The sequence below is a fragment of the Mesitornis unicolor genome, unplaced genomic scaffold (assembly GCF_000695765.1).
Source record: "Mesitornis unicolor isolate BGI_N332 unplaced genomic scaffold, ASM69576v1 scaffold6985, whole genome shotgun sequence".
Taxonomy (NCBI): Eukaryota; Metazoa; Chordata; class Aves; order Mesitornithiformes; family Mesitornithidae; genus Mesitornis; species Mesitornis unicolor.
Genome location: NW_010186091.1, coordinates 102,198 through 124,278, shown reverse-complemented (window position 1 = coordinate 124,278; position 22,081 = coordinate 102,198). Strand labels below are relative to the sequence as shown.

The 22,081-nt window shown below is 51.4% G+C and overlaps 1 protein-coding gene across 1 annotated transcript; it reads left to right on the top strand.

Annotated features, from left to right (window-relative positions):
* Nucleotides 1–8,249: 8,249 nt before the first annotated feature.
* Nucleotides 8,250–18,656, top strand: KANK4 (KN motif and ankyrin repeat domains 4). Its single transcript, XM_010185039.1, has 10 exons — nt 8,250–8,265; nt 9,416–11,335; nt 12,232–12,343; nt 13,672–13,902; nt 14,511–14,598; nt 14,997–15,216; nt 16,514–16,656; nt 17,570–17,831; nt 17,955–18,001; nt 18,555–18,656. Exons 1-10 carry the CDS (start codon nt 8,250–8,252, stop codon nt 18,654–18,656), a joined length of 3,141 nt encoding a protein of 1,046 aa, XP_010183341.1.
* The last annotated feature ends 3,425 nt before the right edge of the window (nt 18,657–22,081 follow it).

The following is a 22,081-nucleotide window of genomic DNA, read 5'->3' as shown; positions in this document are numbered from 1 at the left end:
CTCGGGGTGCTCTGGGGGGGCATTGGAGGGTGCTTGGGGTGCCTCAAAGAGTGCTCCTGGGGGCGCTGGAGGAGGCTCTTGGAGATGCTTTAAAAGTGCTTAGGGATGATCCGGGGGTGCCAGGCCCCTGGAGAGGCTGCCTGGGGGGCTCAGGAGTGTTTCCAGTGCCCGCCTTGGATGCGGGACAGAGGCACCGAGCTCCCCGAGCGTGGCTGGGCAGTGGGGAGGGGGGAGGGGGCAGAAAGGGTCCCAGCCTGGGTGGGACCTCCGGATGTCACCGTCTGAGGGCTGAGAAGGGCCTCAGAAGGCACCAGCATCCCAGAGCAGTCAGGGCAGTGTTTAGCCTCAAAACCCAACCGTAAAACCCTCCCCGGCCATGAAGATGTGGTTCCACAAACCCCAGCCGGGCCTCCATGGCCAAACGCAGTCCCAGCGCCAGCCTCCAGCCTCTCCCCGTTTTCTCACCGGCTTTCCAGCCATCCCGACACAGAAACTCTTGGCGCCGTAACTCATTTCTGTCTCTGGCGAGGTTCATGCTGTGGTTCCCCGAGCCACGACGTCCCTTGGGGTTCAGCCGCAGCTCTGGTCCGGCTGCAGAGCGGGGCCAGACTGAGCTCCGGACTTTGGCATCCTTAGGGGGCCGAGAGAGGGGCTGCTGCGGCAGTGGGGTTGGCAGCGAGCAGAGGGATGAGTGGTGCCAGGGCATTTTTGAGCAGCCCAACTCTGCCGGGACCAGGCGTGCCCTGTGCAAGCATTTTCGTCAGCTCTCGGCGTTTGGCTGCTGATTTCTTACAGGCTGACAGCAAAGATGGGCTCTGACTCCGCTCCAGGAGAAATCGGAGCAAGTGTGAACAGGGAGCTGCTGTCATGGGGTACACCATCATCCGAAATCTGTGTAGAAGGGGCTGGGTGGGCCACGAGGAGGTCGGTGATGGCAAAAAGTGGGTTAAATAATCTCAAATGCAGGTCCAAGTAAGTTCAGGACAGAGGAAATCGTGGTCTGGATGCTCTGGGTCTGATGTTCACTGGAGATGGAAGCAGGGCTGTGCTGTACAGGGTTATCCCATTTTCCTCACAGCTATGGGATGTGACACCGCTGGGAAGGGTTTCCTTTGTCCAGAGGTTAAAGCAGAAATTAAATATTTTAGCTGGGTGGCCCAGATGAAGATGGTGAGCACACGAAAACTTGGCACATGCAGGGTGAAGACAGTGGCTGCAGTGGGTAAAACGTATCAGCATTTGCCTTCGTACCTACGTTGCAGTCTTCCTGGTGGTTTGTGCTTGGTTTGGGATGGGCTAAATGGAAAAAGCTGATCTCTTAAGTGATTCCTGAAATGGTAAATCAGACAAGGGAGCTCAGAACCTTGGGTTTATGATTGGTTATTTGTTGCTTCGACTGAAATATTTGAAAAATAAATATACCTGCTGAAATGACAGCTGGCATCAGAAGCGGTTTTGAGAGTCCGCGAGATGCCTGGTGTTAGATGAATGTGAGTTCATTCACGAGCTCGTGACCAATTCGGGGCCCTCCTCCTGTGGTTTGACAGCCACCAAATATTTTGAAAGTCGCATTTTTATCGCTGAGTGTCACACATCAAATCTTGGGTCTTTTCATGGAAGCTTTGGGAGCAGCGAAACGTGGGCCCATTTGCTAGAGGAGAAGAAAATAAATACAGTAAGTTACTGAGTTTTCCATTTGGTGCCCCATACGATGGGGTTATGTGACTGCCTTGCCTCAAGCACAGCGAGATGCAGATTTTGGTCAATAAAGCCCTAATCCCAAGTGGGGGCCGTGAAGGAGCCGGGTGGGAAATGCGGCTGCTGGCTGCAGCTCTCCCAGCATCCACATGGAAATCACTGGCAGAGGAGGAAGGCGGCACATCCGTCCACTCTTTGGTCCTGATCGATGTGGAGAGGGGTTTTGGGTGGCCTGAAGAATAAATATTCCTGTTTGAAGAGGTTTTTAAACCTGCCAGGGGTGCAATCAATTTGAGTCTTGTTGGCTTAGGCCAGAAATCGATATTAAATGGCCCCGTGTCTCCATGGGGGACGCAGTGGTTGGTCAGGGAAGAGGAAAACAATCAGTGTGCAGAGAACAGGGCTTTCCTAAAACCACCTGAAAGCCCCGCTTTCAGCCGGAGACGACCCGTGTTGGTGACGGGATGAGTCAGACAGGACAGACCCTGGATTGCTGGTCAGCTTTCACATCCACAAAAGTGATTTTTGGAGATTTCTTAGGCTGGCAGGTTTAGGAAGCGCTATTTTTGTATCGGTCAGTGTTTCTCCAGTTCCAAAATCTCTGGTGTTTCATCTCTGAGTGAGCTCCAAGAGGATCGGACACAGCACAGCACGCTTCCTGCCCTGCACACATCCACCTTGTGTCTCAGCAAGCAGTCGAGTGAGAGCAAGGTGCAAGAGCCTTCCCAAGGAGCACCTTGGTTTGGTGGTTTCCCTCCATACCCAAAACACCCTAAGAATCCTTAGGAAGTTGAGACGTTTCCAGCCCAACTTGGGCCAAAGCCCTGGCTCTTGTGTGGGATGAGCGCAGGAGCCCTGAGAATGCACCAAGCCAAGGACAACCCCATCGTTGTGAAGTTGCTACCGACTTCTTTGACCATGTGGAAGTTATTCAGTATTGCAGCAGCAAAGCTTGACCTGTCGCAAGGTCGAGGAGATGGAAAACAGCAGCTTGGAAGAGACCAGAAGGGCTTCATTGGTTTCCCTCCCCAAATTTGTAGGATTGAGGCGGAAAGGGTAAACATTAGACATGAGGTAGTTTGGGGTTTTGTCTGCCTTGTGACTGTGGAGAGCTTTGATTCATGGCTTCGGGCGGTTCTTCTGATTGCTTGGCTGTGGGAAAGGAGACTTTAGTGAAAACACCACAGTTTTCAAGGCACGGGAAAAAAATCATGAGAATCGACCAAAGCTGTTACAAGACTGTAGCTGGAATGGGCTGAAGGTCAGTTGGAAAGGGGGTTATCAGAAAAGGGGGTGAATGTGATCATTCTCCCCTTCCAGCGAGCCATGAAAGGGCGAGAGTTTGGATATCTGATACCACCAGGTCTTGTCCTGACTGTCTCTAATGGAAATGCTGGCAGGAAGCTCGCGACATCTATTAAACAGCAATAAGCAGCTTTAATAAAATCAGTGTCCGCACAACTTTATTAATGTCGTTTGAAAAGGTGCCTGAAATGGTTGTTTAAGCACTGCCGGCTGCCGAGGGTTGCACGCTTACAGTGAAAGCAATCGTCACCTTTATTAAGTGATGCTGGGTTAATTATGCAGATTTCTGTCAGACCCCAGCGAGCCTCCGCCACCTCCACTCTTCCCATACAGCCACTGGTTTTGCATCCCCAAACCTGGCCCTGCTCTGCTTTTGGAGGGTTCCCAGGGGGCCCCATGCACAATGTCGAATGCACCCAGAAAAGCAACTGGTGGGCTCCCAGGATGCAGATCTCTTACAGCAAGAAACCCCATTTGCTCTCGCTTTGGAGAACGTCATGACAACTTCATGCTTTTATTTAGTTGTTTGTTTATTTAATCCTGCCAAGTTTTCAAACTTCTCTGTCTTTCCTCCTGGAAGGGAAGTCCTGGCCGTGCCTGTGCCAGCCAGCAGCCGATCACAGCCCCACCGCCCGCTGAGGGAGATCCCACCTGTGCCGATGTCCCCAGCAGACTGGAAATGAGTTATTTTGTTTTCTTCCTTTGCAGTAAAAAACAGAATGGGGAAAAAGAAAATGTCCAGCAAATATTCCCAGAGAGGCTGCATTTATTCCTGGTATGTCCACTTGCAATAATAGCTGGGCTGCTGGTTCTGCAGTCCAGCTGACCGCCTGGATGGAGCATGTTTGGGGGTAACCCTTTGGGTACCGAGGCCAAGTTTGGTCAAGCACCAGCCCATAATTAATTAATTTGCATATTTAGGCTCCATCCCTTCATGGTTCCTAATGAAAAGCTTATTTAGGCGGATGTGGACTTGAAGACCTTCTTCAAGCCCTCGGGAATTCTATCTGGGAAAAACAGTAGGTTTTATGTGAGTAATTGCAGTAAGGAAATGCTCCAAATAAAAGCTTCCTGCTAGGTCTTTCCAGTGGGAAAACGAAACAATTCTTTTAGGCTTACTTTAATATCAGCAACATATAGAAATATATATATATATATATATATAGTCCCATAGTGCTGCTTTGTAGAGAGAACACAAGCAACAACCCCCTGCAAACATGCTCAGAAAAGATGCCAGAAGAATTCAACAGAAAGTATTTGGAGTATACATTAAGTAAGCCACCCTGCTCTTAAGTTTGTTTTGAATCCCCGAACGCAGTAATTGCTTGTGAAAGCAAAAAAGCCGTGGGCCCTGCGTGGTGTGGGATGCTGGAGCCGTGTGGGAAAGGCGGCATTTAATGGGAAAGGCGGCATTTATTTCTCATTCTTTGGGTAAGAAGTTAACCCATCCGTGCCTTTGCAAGGACAGGCTGCTGCTGGTTTTGTATGCGTCCAGGCTATTTAGCTTCCTGCACGGGCAAAACTTTTCTGCTTTTCTTCAAACTTGATCTATTCAAGTTACGTTTAGTAGCGGGGGGGAGTGCAGGAGTGCAAGCAGAGAGCAGAGAAACGTGCTTTTTCCCTGCTAACATGAACTTTTTGGTTGCGCCCTTGTTAAGCATCACTTTGTGGTGCAAGTCCTTGGCGAGAGCCCCCGGGTCCTGGTGGGATGCCTCTGCTTTTCAGGAGTTTCCTTCCCTGCCCTGGAAGAGGCCGGGCTGCTCCTGAACCCCTTCTGCAAACGTGAAGTTTACAGTTCAGTGCAGAAAATGAGGATTTATTTTTTTGGGGAGGGTGCCGGACAGGACCCATCGGAGCACCAGCGGGGGCTGCCGTCCCTCCTCGGTACAACACATCCCCTGCCTGTGGGGGACACGTGGCCGTCCTCCCACCGTCGTCCTGCTCAGCGTCTCCTGGGGACGGCGGGTGGATGGAGGCGACGCGGCGGGGAGAAGGGCGAGGGGCCGAGGGGCCGCTTCCGCTCCACCCGTGGGAACTGGGCTACAGCAGCGGGATTAATGACCGACCTTCTGCTAACGGTGCCGCCGCTGGATCGCGGTAGCCGCCCGCATTTCCTCAGCAGAATAACGAGCGCTCCCGGCGCGGGAGGGTGCAGCATGCGGAGGGCGAGCGGCGGCTGCAGCCTGCAGCATCAGGTACGACGACAAGCGGGTCGTTAATTATTGACTGTCTTTTCAGTAATCTTTCCCGATGAGGGAGGCAGACCCGCCGACAGCCTCGCGGTTGGTGTTTTATGGAAAAAATAGCGGCGCCGGGAAAAGTAACTCGTATTACACAGCCGGCTTTGGTTGTCCTCGGAAAGGTCGTATGAGATCGATGCGCTGCTTTATTCGAAAATTAACCCCTCTTTCGTGCTGCTTGTTGTAAACTTGTGTTTGCTTTCCGGGCAAGGTCACTGCTCAGCTGACCAACTTTTTCACAGCTGGAAAAGGCACGTTTGCCGCTCCGGACCCTGCGCTCCCAGCTTACGGCATGGGAAAAGGTGGTTTTGGGGGAGGCAAGCGCTTCTGCTCCCCCCGCGATGGGCTCGGAGGTGGGAGCAGGAGCAGGTAACGCAGCAGGGTGCTTTGCTATCGATAGTTTTTCCTTTCACCACAAAGTGCTAAAGGCGATGCTGCAGTGCAGGCAGAGCTCAAAAAAACGTGTTATAGCTAACGAGACTGTGCTAACATGCTGCACAGCAGGGATGAGCTATCTTCGTATTTATAATGTCTCCCATTTAAAATGACTAGCAAGATGCTCCGGGAGAAGGAAATTCGTATGTATTTGTCTTTGTGGTTGAGTTAATTTGTTCTTTATGCCTTGTGGGCTGTGATGCTGCTCCCCGTGCTGCTGGGTGGGGTGGAAAGGGGAGCGCTGGCATTGCCTGGCAATGGGACGGAGTGAAAGAGGGGTTAAATGAGGCTGTAATGAGGCCGTGTTGAAGCCAGGGCTGGTGAAAAAGACAGCACATTGTCCCTGCAAATGGGCAGCCCCAGGGAATTAAACCGCTGCGCTCTGTGCGGTTGCCTTCTCATATATTTGCCTTCTCCATTTCCATTTCTGCACGTATTAATTCCTGCCTTGAGAACAGCAATGTCATTTCATTCAAGGTGAAAATCAAGCAATGCTGCGCGTGTGGCGGTGTCACTTGCCTGGAGAGGAAAATAAGTAATTCTTCAATTTTATGCAGTGGGGGGGAAGCTCAGTGAATACAAAACCTGTCAGAGGATCAGCATAGGAGGAGGAAACCCACCTGAAAGCACTGACCTGCCCCAAACGGTGGAAGAGCAGCCGTGGGGTCCAAGGAGCCACTTTTTTGGCTCAAAACCCTCTAACCTGCACCTGAGCCGTCCCAAGGGGGACAGGAGGACATCAGCAAGCTGGTAGAGTGCATTCAGCATCCTTTCACAAGGTGATTTGGGAGTAGATTGGTCAAAAGAGAGAAGTCGTAGCAGTATCAATTTGGGCTGCAGAGTTGGGACCCAGCCAGCTCATAAATGAACCAATTAGATGTAATTATCTAGATATTAAAAAGCATCCTATTCACTGGCTTTCCCCCCAGCCCCTCTAAATAAATGATGTAGAAGAGCGCAGTGTAGCTGGTTGGACTGTAGCTGGGATCTGTAATTGACTGTTTTAGGTAAATTAAAAAAAATGATAAATTGAGGCGATGGCTCTGTGCTGGGCAGGTGTCGGCATTGCCATCAGCTGCGTGGGCATCGAGGAAGTACTAACCCTGGAGGTGCTTTTGGGAGTTTTGATGTTCTCCTTGAGTTGGGACCCTCACAACTTTCCATCAGGGCAATGCTTTGTCAATAAATTTGTCTACCCAAATGGCAAAATTAATGGTTTTGACCTTGATGAGTTACACCGTGCAAAAATAATGATGTGACAAAAGGCGAAGTTAGAAGGTGCAGAGTGGAGAAGACCAAGAAGACAGAGCTGCTGCTGAGGTGGTGGATGAGCCAGGCTCTGCTGATGGGTGCTGCAGGAGAGCAAATAGAAAGGTGAAGCAGACGGGTGCGGGATAAGGACGGTGCCAGGCGAAGCAGGGGGTAAAGGTTGGCTGCAGCCCCTCCATAGGGAGCTCTGGAAGCCTGGGCAGGTGCTAAAGCCCTCCCGTAGGGGAAATACTGTGAGCAGAAAGTGAGTTCAGACTCTGATGGTTTGATAGATGAGATGAATGTGAGCTGGGGCTGCTTGGACCTACCCTGGAAACCTTGCACAGCTCAGAGATGTGCTGGAGGAGCAGGGATAGCTTCCAGGCTGCTGTGGGACCAAACCAGGTACTGAGTGGAAAATCCTAAACAAGCAACCTCCAAGAAACCTCCATCGCCCTCGCCTGCCTCCTCCCTGTGTCTTTCTAAAGGGCCTGGAGGAGAGGAGCTTCTCCCAGGACCTTTTTTTGGTTGTTCCCAGCCTTAATCTCCGCTTGCACCCCAGGAGGGTCTCACCCGTGTCCGCATGATGGGAAAGAGCTGGAGGGTAATATGGAGCAGGCTGGATGTGAGGTTTGTGGTGCAGGCTGTGGTAGATCTCCACCTGAAGATCTTCCCCCATATGAAAGCAAATTGTCTGTGTTTTAGTGCTATTTGGTGAGGGTTCTTTATAGCAGTATGGATGTGCTCTGAAAGAATGGCTTTCATTTGATCAAGATTCAAGATCAATTTTGAATCTTTGGTTGTTACGGGTTTAAAAAAAAAAAGGTGACAAACTAATCATTTCTGCATATACTTTAGATATCCCTTGCTGTTTTCAGAGATGCTGTATTATGTTGGATACCTCAGCTTACAGGAGTTGATGAAGAGTCCCTGTGCCATCTATCTCGAGCCCAGTAGAAATTATCCTAAATGTCTCTCTGTCCTCATTTGCAGTCAAGCCCATCAGTAATGCAGGGGATGTTTTATAAGAACCAGCGACCTGCGATGTGTCTCTGAAGCATGAGTTGTTGCTGCTGGAGAAGGAGCTATTGATTTAAGGAGCTTGAAAGTGCTTAGCAGGCACAGTCGGGCCGCAGGATATGGGAAATAAGAGGGTGGGTGGCCTGTGAAGAGGTGTAAGGCTTTAGGGAGAGATTAAGTTCCGATAATCAAGCTTTATTTTTTTAATTAAACATATCTGTTTCTGGTTTTTCAAGGGTGAAGCGACTCATCTGCCCTAGCTCGTCAGAGGATGCTTAACTGACGGCCCAATTAGACCACGCCATGGAGAAGACAGAAGGTAAGGACACTATGGGATGCTTGTTCACTCATTTCTTTCTTGGGGAAAAAAACCCACCAACCAAACTCTGAAGTAATTTCCTTACCAGAAATACTGTAAATAAGCTGTTTTCTATAGATATGCGCTATGGTCAGAAGATGCAAAATGCATCGTTCATGTATTATGCAGATGTCCTAAACAGCAGCAAAAACACGGTCACAGCTCTGGGTTCAGCACGTTTATCCTCTCTACTCTGTCAGATCTCTGCTCCCACTGCCCGGGCTCTGCTCCTGTGCCCCGTTACACCACGTGATGCTTTCCCTCTGTCATTGCTCTGACTTTCACATGCCCCTTCGCATCACGACGGCGGCTGCGTCTCAGTGATGCTCTGTGACGAGTGGCACCCAAAGTCCTGCCAAATCCTGCTGGTCCCCGCGCAGCTGCTGCGCCAGGATGGAGACAGAGGGAGCAGCCAGCAAACCTGGGTTCTCCTGGTCGAGCTGCTCATCCTCGCAGCTTGTTGGGCAAAGCAGCCCAAAACATAGTGGTTTCAGGAGCTTGAATAAAGGAAAACGAGCACTGATGCAGGGGTTTAACCATTTAGACCCTCAAGGCCAAAATTTGGGGGCAGCCCCAGCTGGCGCTGTCTGTCCGGCCTCTGCCTGCTGCTGTATCCATCATTTTCAAGGAATAATTTGTGACTGGGTGGTTGCAGATGAAACCATGCAGTGATTTTTCCTGCTTGGTGTGCACGGCACTACTTAATGGCACTGAAAGGTTAAAACCAAACCAAAAGCCTTGAAAAATGAAATTGTCACAGGTTGGTTCCACCTTCTGGTTTTGAGATGGATTTATCGTACATCGGGCAGCTTTTTATACTTACACAAACACATAGCTCTGCCTGCAAACCTGCTGTTTGCTTAATTGCCAATTGCAGCCGTCATTTCAGCACATTTTCAGCTTCTTCAGTGCAACAAATACCTGATTCACCTCCAGGAAATCAGGTTGGACCTCTGTATGTGTTGCTGCGTCTCTGCAAAGCTTAACCGTGAACCTGCCTGAAACTGGGATTAAAAAAGCAGTAGCATTTCCTTCCCGCATTCTGAACGTATTTTTTGTTAATTTTTTTGTTGTCTTTGAAACTAAATAATCTGTTTTTCTTTTGTTTCAGCAAACGGCCAGCCACCCAAACCCGACGAGGAGAGGGAGCAGCCCCGCAGCCTCCCCTACTCCGTGGAGACACCGTACGGCTTTCACTTGGACCTGGACTTCCTGAAGTACGTGGATGACATCGAGAAAGGCAACACCATCCGGAGGGTTCACATCCACCGGAAAGCCAAGCAGCCAAAATTCAGCACCCTGCCCCGAAACTTCAGCCTGCCTGAGAATGGCACCCGCGGCTGCACCTCGGCTCCCAGCAAGAGCTGGACGGCGACCTGCTCCTTCCCCCAGCACAAGGCGTCCCTGGGGGCGGAGGAGACCCCCCGGCCCCTCCTGTCCACTGAGCTGACCCTTCCCATGGCTGATGAGCCCAGTTACCGGAGAAAAGCCCTTTTGGCGGAGACGTGGCGGCAGGTGGAGCTGGGGTGGCCAGATGGTGAGCTCCGGGGGCGGCCGCAGCTCCTGCGAGCCTCCAGCATGCCCGCAGCACTGCCGCCCGGGCAGCCCCCACCAGGGGACGGACGGGTGTCCTCGCCCCTCCAGCTGCCCCCACAGCACTGCCACGAGCAAAGCAGCTCCGAAAGCACCTTTCGCCCTGTGCCGCGTTCGCCCAGCTCCAATGGCATCGTGGTAAATCTCCCCCAGGAGATGAGCTTGGAGCAGGAGGGGCAGAAGGAGCATCCGGGTGGGGGCAGCCCAGTGCTGGTGCAGATGCAGCCCCCGCGGCAGAGCCAGCAGCTGCAGGTGGTGATGGAGAGCGGTGGTGAGGAGGGCGATGCTGCCGATGCTGGCATTTGCTCCACCTTGGGTGGGGGGGAGTCAGCGTCACCGGGTGTCCTTCAGGTCGCAGAGGACACGGACCCTGGGGAGAGGGAGTTAAGTGTGAGTGAAGTCGCTCCGAACATAGTGAAGGAAGCTGAGGAGGGGAATGTCCAGGCTGGAGAGAACAAGGAGAGCTCTGTTCCTGAGCCCCGTGATGCAGGAGAGCCTGGTGGGATTGCTGCGCTGAAGCAGCAGGTTGCTGCTCTGGAGGAGCAGCTGAGCAAGAAGAAAGAAGAGCTGGAGCAGATCCGGGCAGTGCTGGAGCAGCAGGATCATGAGATCAAGGAGAAGGAGAAAAGCATTCAGTTACTGGCCAGCTCCAAAGCGCAGCTGGAAGAGCAGCTGTGCTGGGAAAACGCCCCTGAGGCCAGGCTGCCGCCCAGGCAGAGCGGTGGGGCTTTGCAGTGCTACGATGCCGCTGTCAACACTGACCTCTCGCAGGTGTCCGCGGCCAAGCAAGCCCATGATAAAGGTGTCAACGTCAACATCCCAATCTCCACCAAATCCGTAGGGTGCAGCGTGCACAGAGCAGACAACGTGAACACGCAGGGTGCCCGGACGGATCAGGGACTGGCAGACGCTGGCACTGATGTCAGTGGAGAGGGACCTGGACATTTTGGGGAAGCCGCCGTTGAGGCTGGCCTTCATGTGCCGTGCTTCACCCAACTGCAGATCGATGAGCACCTCAGCGATGACAATCAAAACCACAGGAACAACTACAACACCCAGAGCCTCGCTGCTCATGCGGTGACAGCTGGAAGCCATCGAGGAACAAGAATTGGCTCAAACGCAGGAGAAAACAAGGCGGGCTTTGGCGAAGATCAACCTCAAGACGAGCTGGATGAGGAAGGTCCCCCTGACCACGAGGACCTCCCCGCTGTTGACCCCATTGGCCAATACGTGAAAAAAATCCAGGAGCTTTTGCAGGAGCAGTGGCTGTGTTTGGAGCATGGCTACCCCGAGTTGGCGAGCGCGATTAAACAGCCGGCCTCCAAGCTCAGCTCCATTCAGAACCAATTAGTTAATTCCTTAAACTCATTGCTGTCTGCCTACTCTACGCAAAGGCCCGCCGATAAGGAGAATTCGAACATGCACTATCAACAGTTGGGTAAATAATACTGGCGTAGGTTTCTACATGTCTGGGCCAAATCTCTTTCCATTTATTCAAGTGTTGGGCAGAGGTGATGCAGTGGAGCTTGGTGGTATCGGTCAGATCAGAAATAGCCCCTCCTAAACATGGGTGAGAAAGGCAAAAAAAAGCTATGTGATCTTAAAGGAAAAAAGCAAACAAAACTATGTTGGATCTGGTCAAGCTGTGCCTCAGTTACACACAGGATCAGCTTCTGGAAGTGGCCACACCTATGGCTATTCCACCAAATTAACCGTTTTTCTTAGATTGGATGTCTCAGTCTGGGACTCATGCTCGTCTAGGGTAAATCAGCACCAAGTTCACCAGAACCAAACCCAATTCAAGCTGAGCAACCAGGCTGGGAAAAGACCTGTCCCCACTGACAGCCGTTCATCTAAAATGATTTTAACTTATTTGAAGATCAGAATCCAAAACTGAAGATTGCCTGGTCACTGGGGGGGCTTGCAAATAGATAACGACCTATTACTTATAAGCAATACATGTGAGACCATTCAAACTCCGATTGAAAGACTCATCCATGTAGTATTAGAGGAGATTTATATAGATTTCCAATACATTAGTATTAAAAAAAACCCCCACATTATTACAAAAGTAAAACCTACTTATATTCATAGGAAAAATATATGTAATTCCCAGGCACCTGGAAATGTTTGAGACCCATACTGTAAAGGTGGCAGGGCAAGTTCAGATGGTGGCCAGGTGCATCAGTAGTTTTGCAAGACATAAAAAGCATCTCCTAAGGTGAACTAAGATGCTTACAGTCGTAATTTGTTATTTGTCACTAGAGGTTGGGAATAATCGTTGATAATTATGGCACATCTGCTTAATTAATCTGTTGTTTTGTATTTTGCTAGAAATCTCTCCAACCACAAGTCTTAAATCTATCATGAAAAAGAAAGGTTATGGTTTCCATGCAGGAGGCAGTGGGACCAAAAAGAATCTTCAGTTTGTTGGGGTAAATGGTGGGTAAGCATCCGTTCAGAAGATAAAAACCGCCTTTTAACGCGTGATGTCCTCTGTACCACTGCAGGAGTCATTCTTTCTTCCCCTCTTCTGCCCTCCAAACCTCTTGATTAAAAGGCCATTTGCAATGGAGCCTCTTTTCTCCCTTCTTTAATTCAGCTCTCGTAACCTGTAAGTAACTCTGTAGAAAAGATGATGTTTTCGATGCAGCAGGGACACCGTGGGGTCTGACACTCGCTGCACACCCATCTCTTGTGGCTTCACCCAAAACCCAGCTGGGTCCATGGGAAAATTCCCACTAGTTTTTGGGGTTTTGGAGGAGGTCAGCATTGCCTGGGTGGGCACGCCCCCACTAACCTGCCTCCGTGCTCAAACAAAAGTTGGTTCAGGGCCTGAAGAAGGACTATTTCAGTAAATAGGGAACTACCTCGTGGTGAAGGAGACCCATATTGTAGCTTGAGCTCCAACACCCAGTTCCCTGTGTATCCAGACTCTAATGCTCTTTGGTCTCTGAGCTGATGAGATCCACCAGCACGTGCTGTAGGTGCATCTCTACCAGCACATCTTCTACCGAGGAGTACGTGTGTTGGCAGGGTGAGGGCAGGACGCATTTCCCTGCCCCCTTGCTGTGCAAATGTGTGCAAGTTTGGGTGTTGGTTTCTGCTGACTTACGCTTCCCTGACTTGCCAACTCTCTGGCTACTGCTGTGGGGTTCATCAGGTGTTGCTCACTCTTGTGGGGCAGAGCTGCTTCTACCAACAGTTGCTGCAGTGGGTACAACTTGTAGCAAGTAGAGGGATCTCAGCTAGCTTGAGAAAAGTTTTGGGATCCCTCAAGGTGAAATGTCGTGGCTCACAGATGTTATTAATACTTTTGGAGAACCAGGCGTCTCTGGTAGGGTGGACTCGGGTCTGTGCTGGAGCTGCAAACATAGTTGTTGTCTAGTGGTCCTCAAGGTTGGTGATGTGCTGTGTGTCCCACCTTGCCATGGGATGCATGTTTCTCCTGGCTCCCCATCACTGTGCCGGTAGCGATGGCCTGGCCATGCTGGTGCTTGTGCGATGGACATCCCTCCAAACCAACCTACCAGTTCCTGAAGTAACCTTGCCTGCTGCTGATTAACTGCTTCTATCACGCTCCTGCTGGCTTAAGTCAGAAAACCCCAAAAGACTAACCCCAGATTTGGCTGTGGCTCTAACCTGCTAATTTGCTTGCTGCTCCGGGCGTCTTCCAAGGCCCATTGGAGTCAGGGGGTGTCTTCAATGAGTCTTGGCCCAGCCCTGCAGTTGCAGATGGGGAAGGAGTGAATAACATGTGGTGTCCTCAAATAGCTACGAAACGACGTCAAGCGAAGACACAAGCTGCGAAGACAGTCCATCAGAGGGGGACGCGGAGAGAGAGACGGAGAGGAGAGCCGATGATTTGGAGCCTGTGCAAGCAAAAGCTGGAGGTGAAAGCAAGGGGGCTTCGTTGGGGACCTCCTCGCAGGAGAGATGTGAGGATGATGACCCGCAGGAGCCATCAGCAGAAGCAACACCTTGCACCGAGCACAAGACTGACAGGTAACAGAAAGCCAGGCAGCGATGGTGCTTTCCATCGCGTTTCTGCAGCCACGGGACGCACGGCGTTGCACGCAGTCGCTCCCGCAGGGCTGGGGCTGATGCTTCGTGTGCTTGGTGGAAACGCAGCCACTCGCCTCCGTAGCCACGGGAAAAGGCTTTACAGAGCTGAATATTTTTTGAGTTACTACGGAATCTAATGGGGATTGATTCAGGCCCTAGGCTTGACGGTGGAAAAGGCAGAGTGAGTCATTTGGTGAGAATTAGCTCATTTCTCCCCTCTCCAGTGAAGTTTCTCAGTGAAGTTCTTTGCAGATTCAGGAATAAGTTTGTTGGTTTTTTTTCCTACTTTAAGGTTTCTTGTAACAGATTGAGTTGACTGTACAGCTCTGGGACATTAACACCTATTTAAGTGCTTAACCTAAAAGCCTAACCTTTGGGTGCTGTACCTAAAATCTACATAAAGTCAATGAGGCAACTTCTTTCTCTAAAGTTAAGCACTTGAATAAGTGTTGAATGTATTCTGACCTAAACTCTGTATTCTCCTTCCTGCTTCAATACCTCCTACAAGTTCTATCTCATGGATTTACAAAAGTGTTTTTTCCCTTTAGATGCAAACCATCAGAAGATTTCCTTGCCGACTGCCAGCTGCTCAGCAAGCACCTCCCGGAAATCAGGACCACAAGCGACGAGCATCTGGTACAGATATTTTTCAGTCCCATTTATGGACACGGTTCCCACTCTCTGTTGCATTTAATGGATGAAATTATCCTGATTGTGTGTTGTGCCCTGCTATGCCATGGACATCTTTGTGAAGATACAGGGGTGAGGTGACCTCTGAGTCAGTTTCAGAATAGCCAAAAAGAAAGGAAAAGGGAAAAAAAAATAAAGATGATGAAGGCTTTCTCTGCTTACTCATTCAAGTTACCACAGGAAATTCCTTTCCCCCTTAAGTTATAGCAGTAATCCCAAAACCACGAGCTAAATACTGGCCGGGTGATGCTGGAGCACAGGACGAGGTGGTGTGGGGCAAGGAGCCGGGGCAGCAACTGGGGATGTCCACTCCAGGAGTAACGGTGGGACCTTGGTGTTTGCAGCGGCACGTCCTGGGCACCGTCGGCCAGGAGTGGTTCCGGGTGTCGAGCCGCAAGTCTTCCAGCTCGGAGGTGGTCGGGGCCTATCTGAAGGCGCTGAAGGCCATCCAGCCCCAGCTCCTGGCGATGGTGGTCAACCTGACGGACAGGAATGGCAACACGGCTCTTCACTACAGTGTCTCCCACTCCAACTTCCCCATTGCAAAGCTCCTGCTCGACACAGGTAAGAACAGCCACTCTGCTCAGCCACGGCTTTTGGTGGGGATGAGTGTGGAATTTACTCCGTGTTGCTCTTGCTAATGGGACATGGTCCCATAGAGGATGACCGTGGCTGGCAGAGCCAGGTAATGGAGGTCCATCAACAGTCCCAGACATGGAAAATGGTGAATGAGGACCAGGGGCCTCCCAGGGAGTTCAGTCAGGAGTAAAAGGAGATGGGACAGAGGTGGGGCTGGGGACCAACTACAACTTAAATGCAAGGAAGCCATACAGTAGAAAAGCATGGGGCCAGTGTCCATCCAGGACACAAATGTGGAGCCAAGGTCCATCTAAGGGACAAGTGTACGGCCAAGATCCATCCAAGATACAAGTGTGGGATCAAGATCTATCCAAGGGACAAGTGTAGGGGCAAGGTCCCTCCAAGATACAAGCATGGGACCAAGGTCATCCCAGGAGCCATGGTTGATCTGAACACCAGCATTCTCTCCCCATAGCTCAGCCCTGGGCCCATGGGTGTGGGCAGGGGTCCCAGCTAAGGCTCCTCAGGGACATTAAGGCTGATTAATGTCCCTTTTGTTTTAAGGCCCCTCAGGGCCCACACACATCTTGAGGGCTTTGCAATCTGACTTTGGGGATGGCTCAGGATCCCTGTGGCCAAGGGGTGTCTCTCCTGGCCCTGGTCCAGGTGGGATGGGGTGATGCCCCCAGCTTCTTGTAGCAGCAAATACCACATCGTGGCTGGGAGCTGGAGGACCAGACCTCTGAGAGCATAACAAACTCCCCAGAGCTGCAGAAAAACTCCATGTTAAACTATTGAACTTTCAGCTCGTGTTGCTGAAAAGAAGAGAAAAACTTCAGCTGAGCTTGTATGGGGGAAAAAAATGCGCGTGTGCTCTGAAAGAGCAAAGGCACTTTGGCCGTTTCTCATGGGCCGGACAATCTGTTGAATGTTCGGGAAATGGCAGATTATCATACACGTCTGTAACCTGATTGTTGCCGCAGGCACGCAGGGAGCTGTGGTTTGTCCCTTCCTGCCACCAAGTGCCTGAGGTGGCCGGGTCCCTGGGGCAGGGCTGGAGCAGAGCCCTCACCCATTACACACAGATCATTCCTCGTTTCCTTTTTGTTTTTGTTACGGTCTTCAAAGTTAATGGAGTTGACCTCAGCAATTGTAATTAACTGTAGCTGTGCTCACAAGACCAGATATTTCACACAGATAAAGCTCAATCCTATGTAGCTATGTTAAAGAAACTCCTGATTCTGGGAATGTATTTTACAACTCCCTCTTTGCCTCCTGCCAGGCGTCTGCCGCCTGGACCTGCAGAACCACGCCGGCTACACGGCCGTGATGCTGACCCCGCTGGCGGCCGCTGAGACGGGCGAGGACATGGAGGTGGTGATGAAGCTGCTGCAGGAGGGGGACGTCAACCTGCGAGCTGCCCAGGTGCATCCCTGTGGCTCTTTGAAAGCTGAGCCAGGCTGCAGCGGGCATTTATTTGGCAAAGTGGCTCCTGCTGAGCTCATAGCTGCCTATTTATGGCCATCACTGTGCAATGCCAGTTCAGGCTGTGGCATCATCTTGTCCCAGTAGAGATCTCAGGTTGGGGGGGGATATAATTTGGGTTCCTTACGCTGCCTCTGCAGCACCAGGCTGGGACTCAGCAGCAGGCATTGGGTTGGAGCTGCTGCTTCCCAAGAGTTGTGAAAGTAACCACAGCTAAATTGTAGCGTGGCCACCTGCCAGGGACGTGAGAGCTGGATCAAACCAAGAGTCAAAAGGAAGGATGGAAGTTTTGCAAAATACTTTGCATGAGCTAAAGAGTTGGAGTCTGAAGAAGTGATACCAGGGGGAGCGCTGTGAGGTGGACCCTGGGGTAGGGGATCTCCAGGTTTGCTGGCAAGTGGTCCCTCATCAGAGTCAGACATTTCGGTCTCAGAGACAGCAGTGCCCTCATCCTGCTCTTCTTCCCAACAGCTGTAAGAGTTAATCCAGACCTAAGTTAAACTGCCCAGGAGGGTTAAGGGGACCCACTTTTAGGGGCAGCTGGGAGCTGGACAGTTTGGCCACGCTTCTGCAAAGACCCTCCACGCAGCCATGGTGCAAGTGGGCAGTGTTATTTAATAATAATAATATACAATAAGATGCAATATGCTGTAATTATATGGATTATTATTATAGATAGGTACTATGCTATAATATTATGCGATCTTATTTTATATATGCAATTATAACAGTCATCATGATTATTACTACTACTATTTTTATTACTACTATTATTATTAATAATACATAGAAGTCTGAACAAGCAGGAGGCTGGTGGGCAAGGGGTGCTGAGCCTTTCCCTGTGTGATTGCAGGGAGGCCAGACCGCCCTGATGCTGGGAGTGAGCCATGAGCGGGACGACATGGTGCGAGCCCTCCTGTCCTGCCAGGCCGACGTCAACCTGCAGGACGAGGAGGGGACCACGGCGCTGATGGTGGCCTGCCGGCAAGGCAACGCTGACATCGTCAGGCTCCTCCTGGCCCAGCCTGGCTGCCAGGTCGCGCTGACGGACAAGGTGAGGCTCCGATTCGTACACAACCTCACATCCACCAGGCAGGGAAAGCCCATGCGGGATTGTGCTTTACAGACAGCAATCCCTAAGTGGTTGTTTTTACATGAAGGAGTAGAATTCCAGTCTACTTTCTAATCAGGGGACCACTTTTTAGGGAGTACCCCTGGTTTTGATGCTGCTTGTGCAGCGGATGGGGTGGCTGTGGCAGCATCTCATGTCCCAGCTGTAGCCCAGGTAGGAGCACTGGTATAATGCTAACAAAAAAAGATGAAATCCTGGACATCAGCAGTCAGCAGAGCTTGTGTCCAAGAAATTGGCAGCAATTAACTCCCTCGAGAGCAGACGCCTCTCCGGGAGGATGCATGGGATGGGGCTGGGCTGGGGGCAGGATGGGCAGTGGAAATCTCCTGAGCAGGCTGCGTTTATAGTTATGCCACTATTTTCTCACTAAATTACAATTGTGCCTAAGATGTGCAGGATGGCACCTGACCAAGGGAAGGCTTGGTTGGGATGAGCTTTGTGAGGTTGAGGTTAAGCCCCAAAACATTGTGGGGAGGTTTGTGGGACGGTGGCTCATTTTAAGCAAGGGCTGAACTGCACGGGAGGAGGTTTTGGGGGTGAAGCTGGAGAGCAGAGGAAACCCCATCACCAGTGGGCAGGTGGGCAACAGTCCCCTTGGCGATGGTGGGACCAAGCGGTTTAGGATGAGCTGGGTGGATCAGGGAGGTGGTTGGGGTGAGGTGCAGGGATTCAGGTGGTAATGCCTTCGCCCCCTCCCTCCCTGCAGGGCGGTAACTCGGCCCTGTCGCTGGCCCAGCGCGCTGCCCACGGGGACATCGCTGCCCTCCTGCAAGCCCATGCCGAGCAGAGCTCATCCCTCTCTGCCTGACCCCACGGGGAGAAGAAACCGGGACGGGGAGCGGGGAACAAGCAGCTCCTCCTTGCATCGCAGGTTTCCACGGGGGGACGAATCCTGTCGGTTACCTGTATACGTTCCCAGTGTCTAATTGTCCTCATTAAGCCTGCTTACACCCCCCCTACTCTATGCATATTGCCACAGATGGCTCCAGGCTCTCCTATATGCTCCTACTCATATAGGTTTGGCAGGTGAGCGACCGAAATGAAGGAGAAAAGCACATTAGAAAAGCAACACTTAGTCTTTTGTAACCTTAGATTATGGTTGTCCTCTTAATCGACTACTTAACTGTATCTCATTTAACTTGTAAGTTTATGTCCTAATATTTATTATTAGCTCTTCTGTACGTAGTGGCAGGCAGCGAGTCTTCAGTACATGTAACAACAAACACAAGCTGGACAGATTATGTAAAGTATAAAATCCTATTTATGTTTGCTTATGTGGGTCTGATGTAAGAATTAAAAATTAATGCTCTAGGAAAATATTTGAGTATACCAGACCCAAACACCCAGACTTGTTTTGCCTCTATTTGGAATTACCATATGGCTCTTATTTTTCTCTAATTAAGTTTGAGCTAACGGGGAAGCGCAGCCCATTGCCATGCACCGTGCATCTGCACACGCGATGCTGGGGCACAGCGGATCAGGTTATCCTGAGCATGGCATGATCAGACCATAACAGATTCCCGTCCTGGGATGCGTTAACATCATCCAAGAGTTTCACAGAGCACCTTTGCACCAGATGTGTTTTGAGCAAGCTCTGCTTTCCCTTACGCTCAACGTTCAGACGCCTGAACGACTCCCATGTAAAGCCGTGCTGTGATTTAGCTGCTGGAGTTGGCCAATGCCAGGGTCTCTCCTGCCACGGGGCACCCAGGGTTGATCCAGCATCACCTCACATCATACGTAGGGCAGGGGTTTTTCTTAAATGAAATTTCTTCTGCGGGAGGGCTCAGGCCCTGCCTCTCCAGACATCTCTACACTGTCATTAAGTCACCGTGGACCAAGCAAAGCCATTTCACGAGGCTGTACTCCATCTCTGTAGGCTTTGGTGGACCTGGATGCCATCACCAGTTGAGCTGGTGCATAGAACGTCATAAACCCAGGCCTACCATCACTAAAACCAAATCATTAGCTAATTGCCTTTCTTTTTCTGTGACTGAACAGAAGGTAATCCTGGACTGCGTTGGTCAGTTCACACCATGATCTCTCTTGTCCTGCCTTTGCCCCTTCCTTCATGTTTGCAATATGCAGCACAGCCCTTGCTGAGAGGCCCCTGTCCTCACACCAGTGACCCTGGGAGGGGGGGACAGCCCCTGCCCTCTGCTTTCCACCAAAATCTGCTCCGTTTTCTTTCCTTTCTTCACGTTCTCAGTCAGAAGCATTCACGATCTCAAATGTCCGCCCACCTTTGTTTTTCAGCTTTATCCCAAAACACAGTGACCTCCTCTATGGATAAATAAACTTGAGTTAAACCCTTACCTGCCTTCGCTCCTGTCCCCGTCACTGCAGTGCTCTCCTGGTGCGAGGCAGCAGGGATGCTCAGATGGACAAGACTTTGGGAAGCACCTGCCCCCTGCTGCCTGTGGGGTCCCTTGAGATCACCATGGTGCAATGTGGGGACAGGGCGCGTTGTTTTGGGGGTGCACTGTGGCTCAGTGCCACAAAACGCCTAAGAGCCAGCCTTAATTTATACATTTTGATGTCACGGTAGAGATCAATCTAAATATAGGCAAGCAAAAATACATCCCCCGAGAGAGCACTGTACAATGCAAATGGAGACAATTAAGTCACAGCAAGGGAAGAAATGAATCTGATGAGCATTGCGGGCTTGCCATCGAGGAGCTGATTAGCTGTGAAGGGAAAGAATGACGAGAAACGCAGCTGAACGTTGTTTTTCCACTCTCCTTATGGCCATTCCTAGTGTGCCCCCGTCTTCTGCTGCAAGGAGAGGAGCAGGGACTCAAGGTCTCATCTGAAGCATCTCCAAGGCCGTGGGGAACCACATCGCTCTGCATAGCCCTCAGCATCCATTGTGGGATTGAAAATGGGATGACCCCCAGTGATTCTCTATTCCCCCCCCCCTGATTTATAGATAATCTTCAGAGAAAGCCTTGTGCCACCCAGATGTTGTCCCCACACACATGTGAGCCCATCGGGTGTCCCCGGGGGTGCCGGGATTGCCTCAATGCTGGACAGCGAGCGCTTCGGTGGCAGAACGGCGATGGGAAGGGGGGGATGGCGGTGCCAAAGGGGAGACGCCAGAAGAGCAGCAGCCAACTCCACCAACATCCTTCCTTGGGTGAAGGGGACCCTGGGTGCTCTGAGCAACCTGATCTTGTTGGAGATCACAGAGCCATTAAGGTTGGAAGAGACCTCCAAGATCATCAAGTCCAACCTTCAACCCAACCCCACCATGGCCACCAAACCATGTCCCCAAGTGCCACATCCACACGGTTTGTGAACCCCTCCAGGAATGGTGACTCCACCACTGCCCTGGGCAGCCTCCTTTCAGTGCTTGACCACTCTTTCAAGAAATACATATTTCCTGATACCCAATCTAACCCTGCCCTGGTGCAAGATGTCCCTACTCATTGCAGGGGGGGTGGACTCAATGACCTCCAAGGCCTCGTCCACCCTAACCCATTCTGTGACCCATGTCCTGTGCCTGAAGACCTCATCCACAGCTGGCAGCCTCCAGCTCCACGGCAAGAGCTGGCTCTGAACCCACCACACAAGCACACACAGGGGCTGTGCCTGTCCCCACAGGGACCCACTTTGTCCCCAGCTGTGCCCTGGACCCGACCGGAGCCATGTGAGCCCCTCTCAGCCCAGCCACCTCCTTTACGTGGTTTGGTGTCCATAACCACGCCAGACACAACACACAAAAGAAACAGCTGGCAGCTTCCCCACTCCTTGCCGAAAACCAGATGATCCCAAACCGCTCCTCCCACCGCTTGTGAGCTGCCAAGGCGTGGGAGCAACGCCTCCCTGGGAGCACCAGGCTTGGAAAGCGATATCCTGAAATTTTAGAGGGGGTAACACATAGACATACGGCCACGCTGTGCCCCCCGCACAGCAGGAGGGCCCCCTTGGCTGCCCCCACGGCATCGGGCCCCCTTGGCTGCCCCCGCAGCATCCTGACATCAGCTGTAAGATATGCAAGGAATGAAAAAGCCGGATCCGTGGCGAAATGTGCGGTCTCTGTGATCCAGGACAAAAGGCTGCCTTGTATTCAGCATCTGGGGGGGTCAAAACATCTCAGGCCTCGTGTGAGGGGCGGCAGGGCTCCAGCTGGGAAAAAAAGATGGGAAAAGGATGGGCAAAGCGGGCTCCGTCCCTGCTGTGGATGCAGATGGATCCTCAGCATCAGCTTGAGACCGTATAGTGTAGAAAAGG

Excerpts from the sequence above, each read along its gene's own strand:
- KANK4 (XM_010185039.1), top strand. Across the intron at positions 16,657-17,569 it reads TCAACCTGCGAGCTGCCCAG|GGAGGCCAGACCGCCCTGAT; the intron begins GTGCATCCCTGT and ends GTGTGATTGCAG. Across the intron at positions 18,002-18,554 it reads ATGTCCCAGCTGTAGCCCAG|GGCGGTAACTCGGCCCTGTC; the intron begins GTAGGAGCACTG and ends CCCTCCCTGCAG.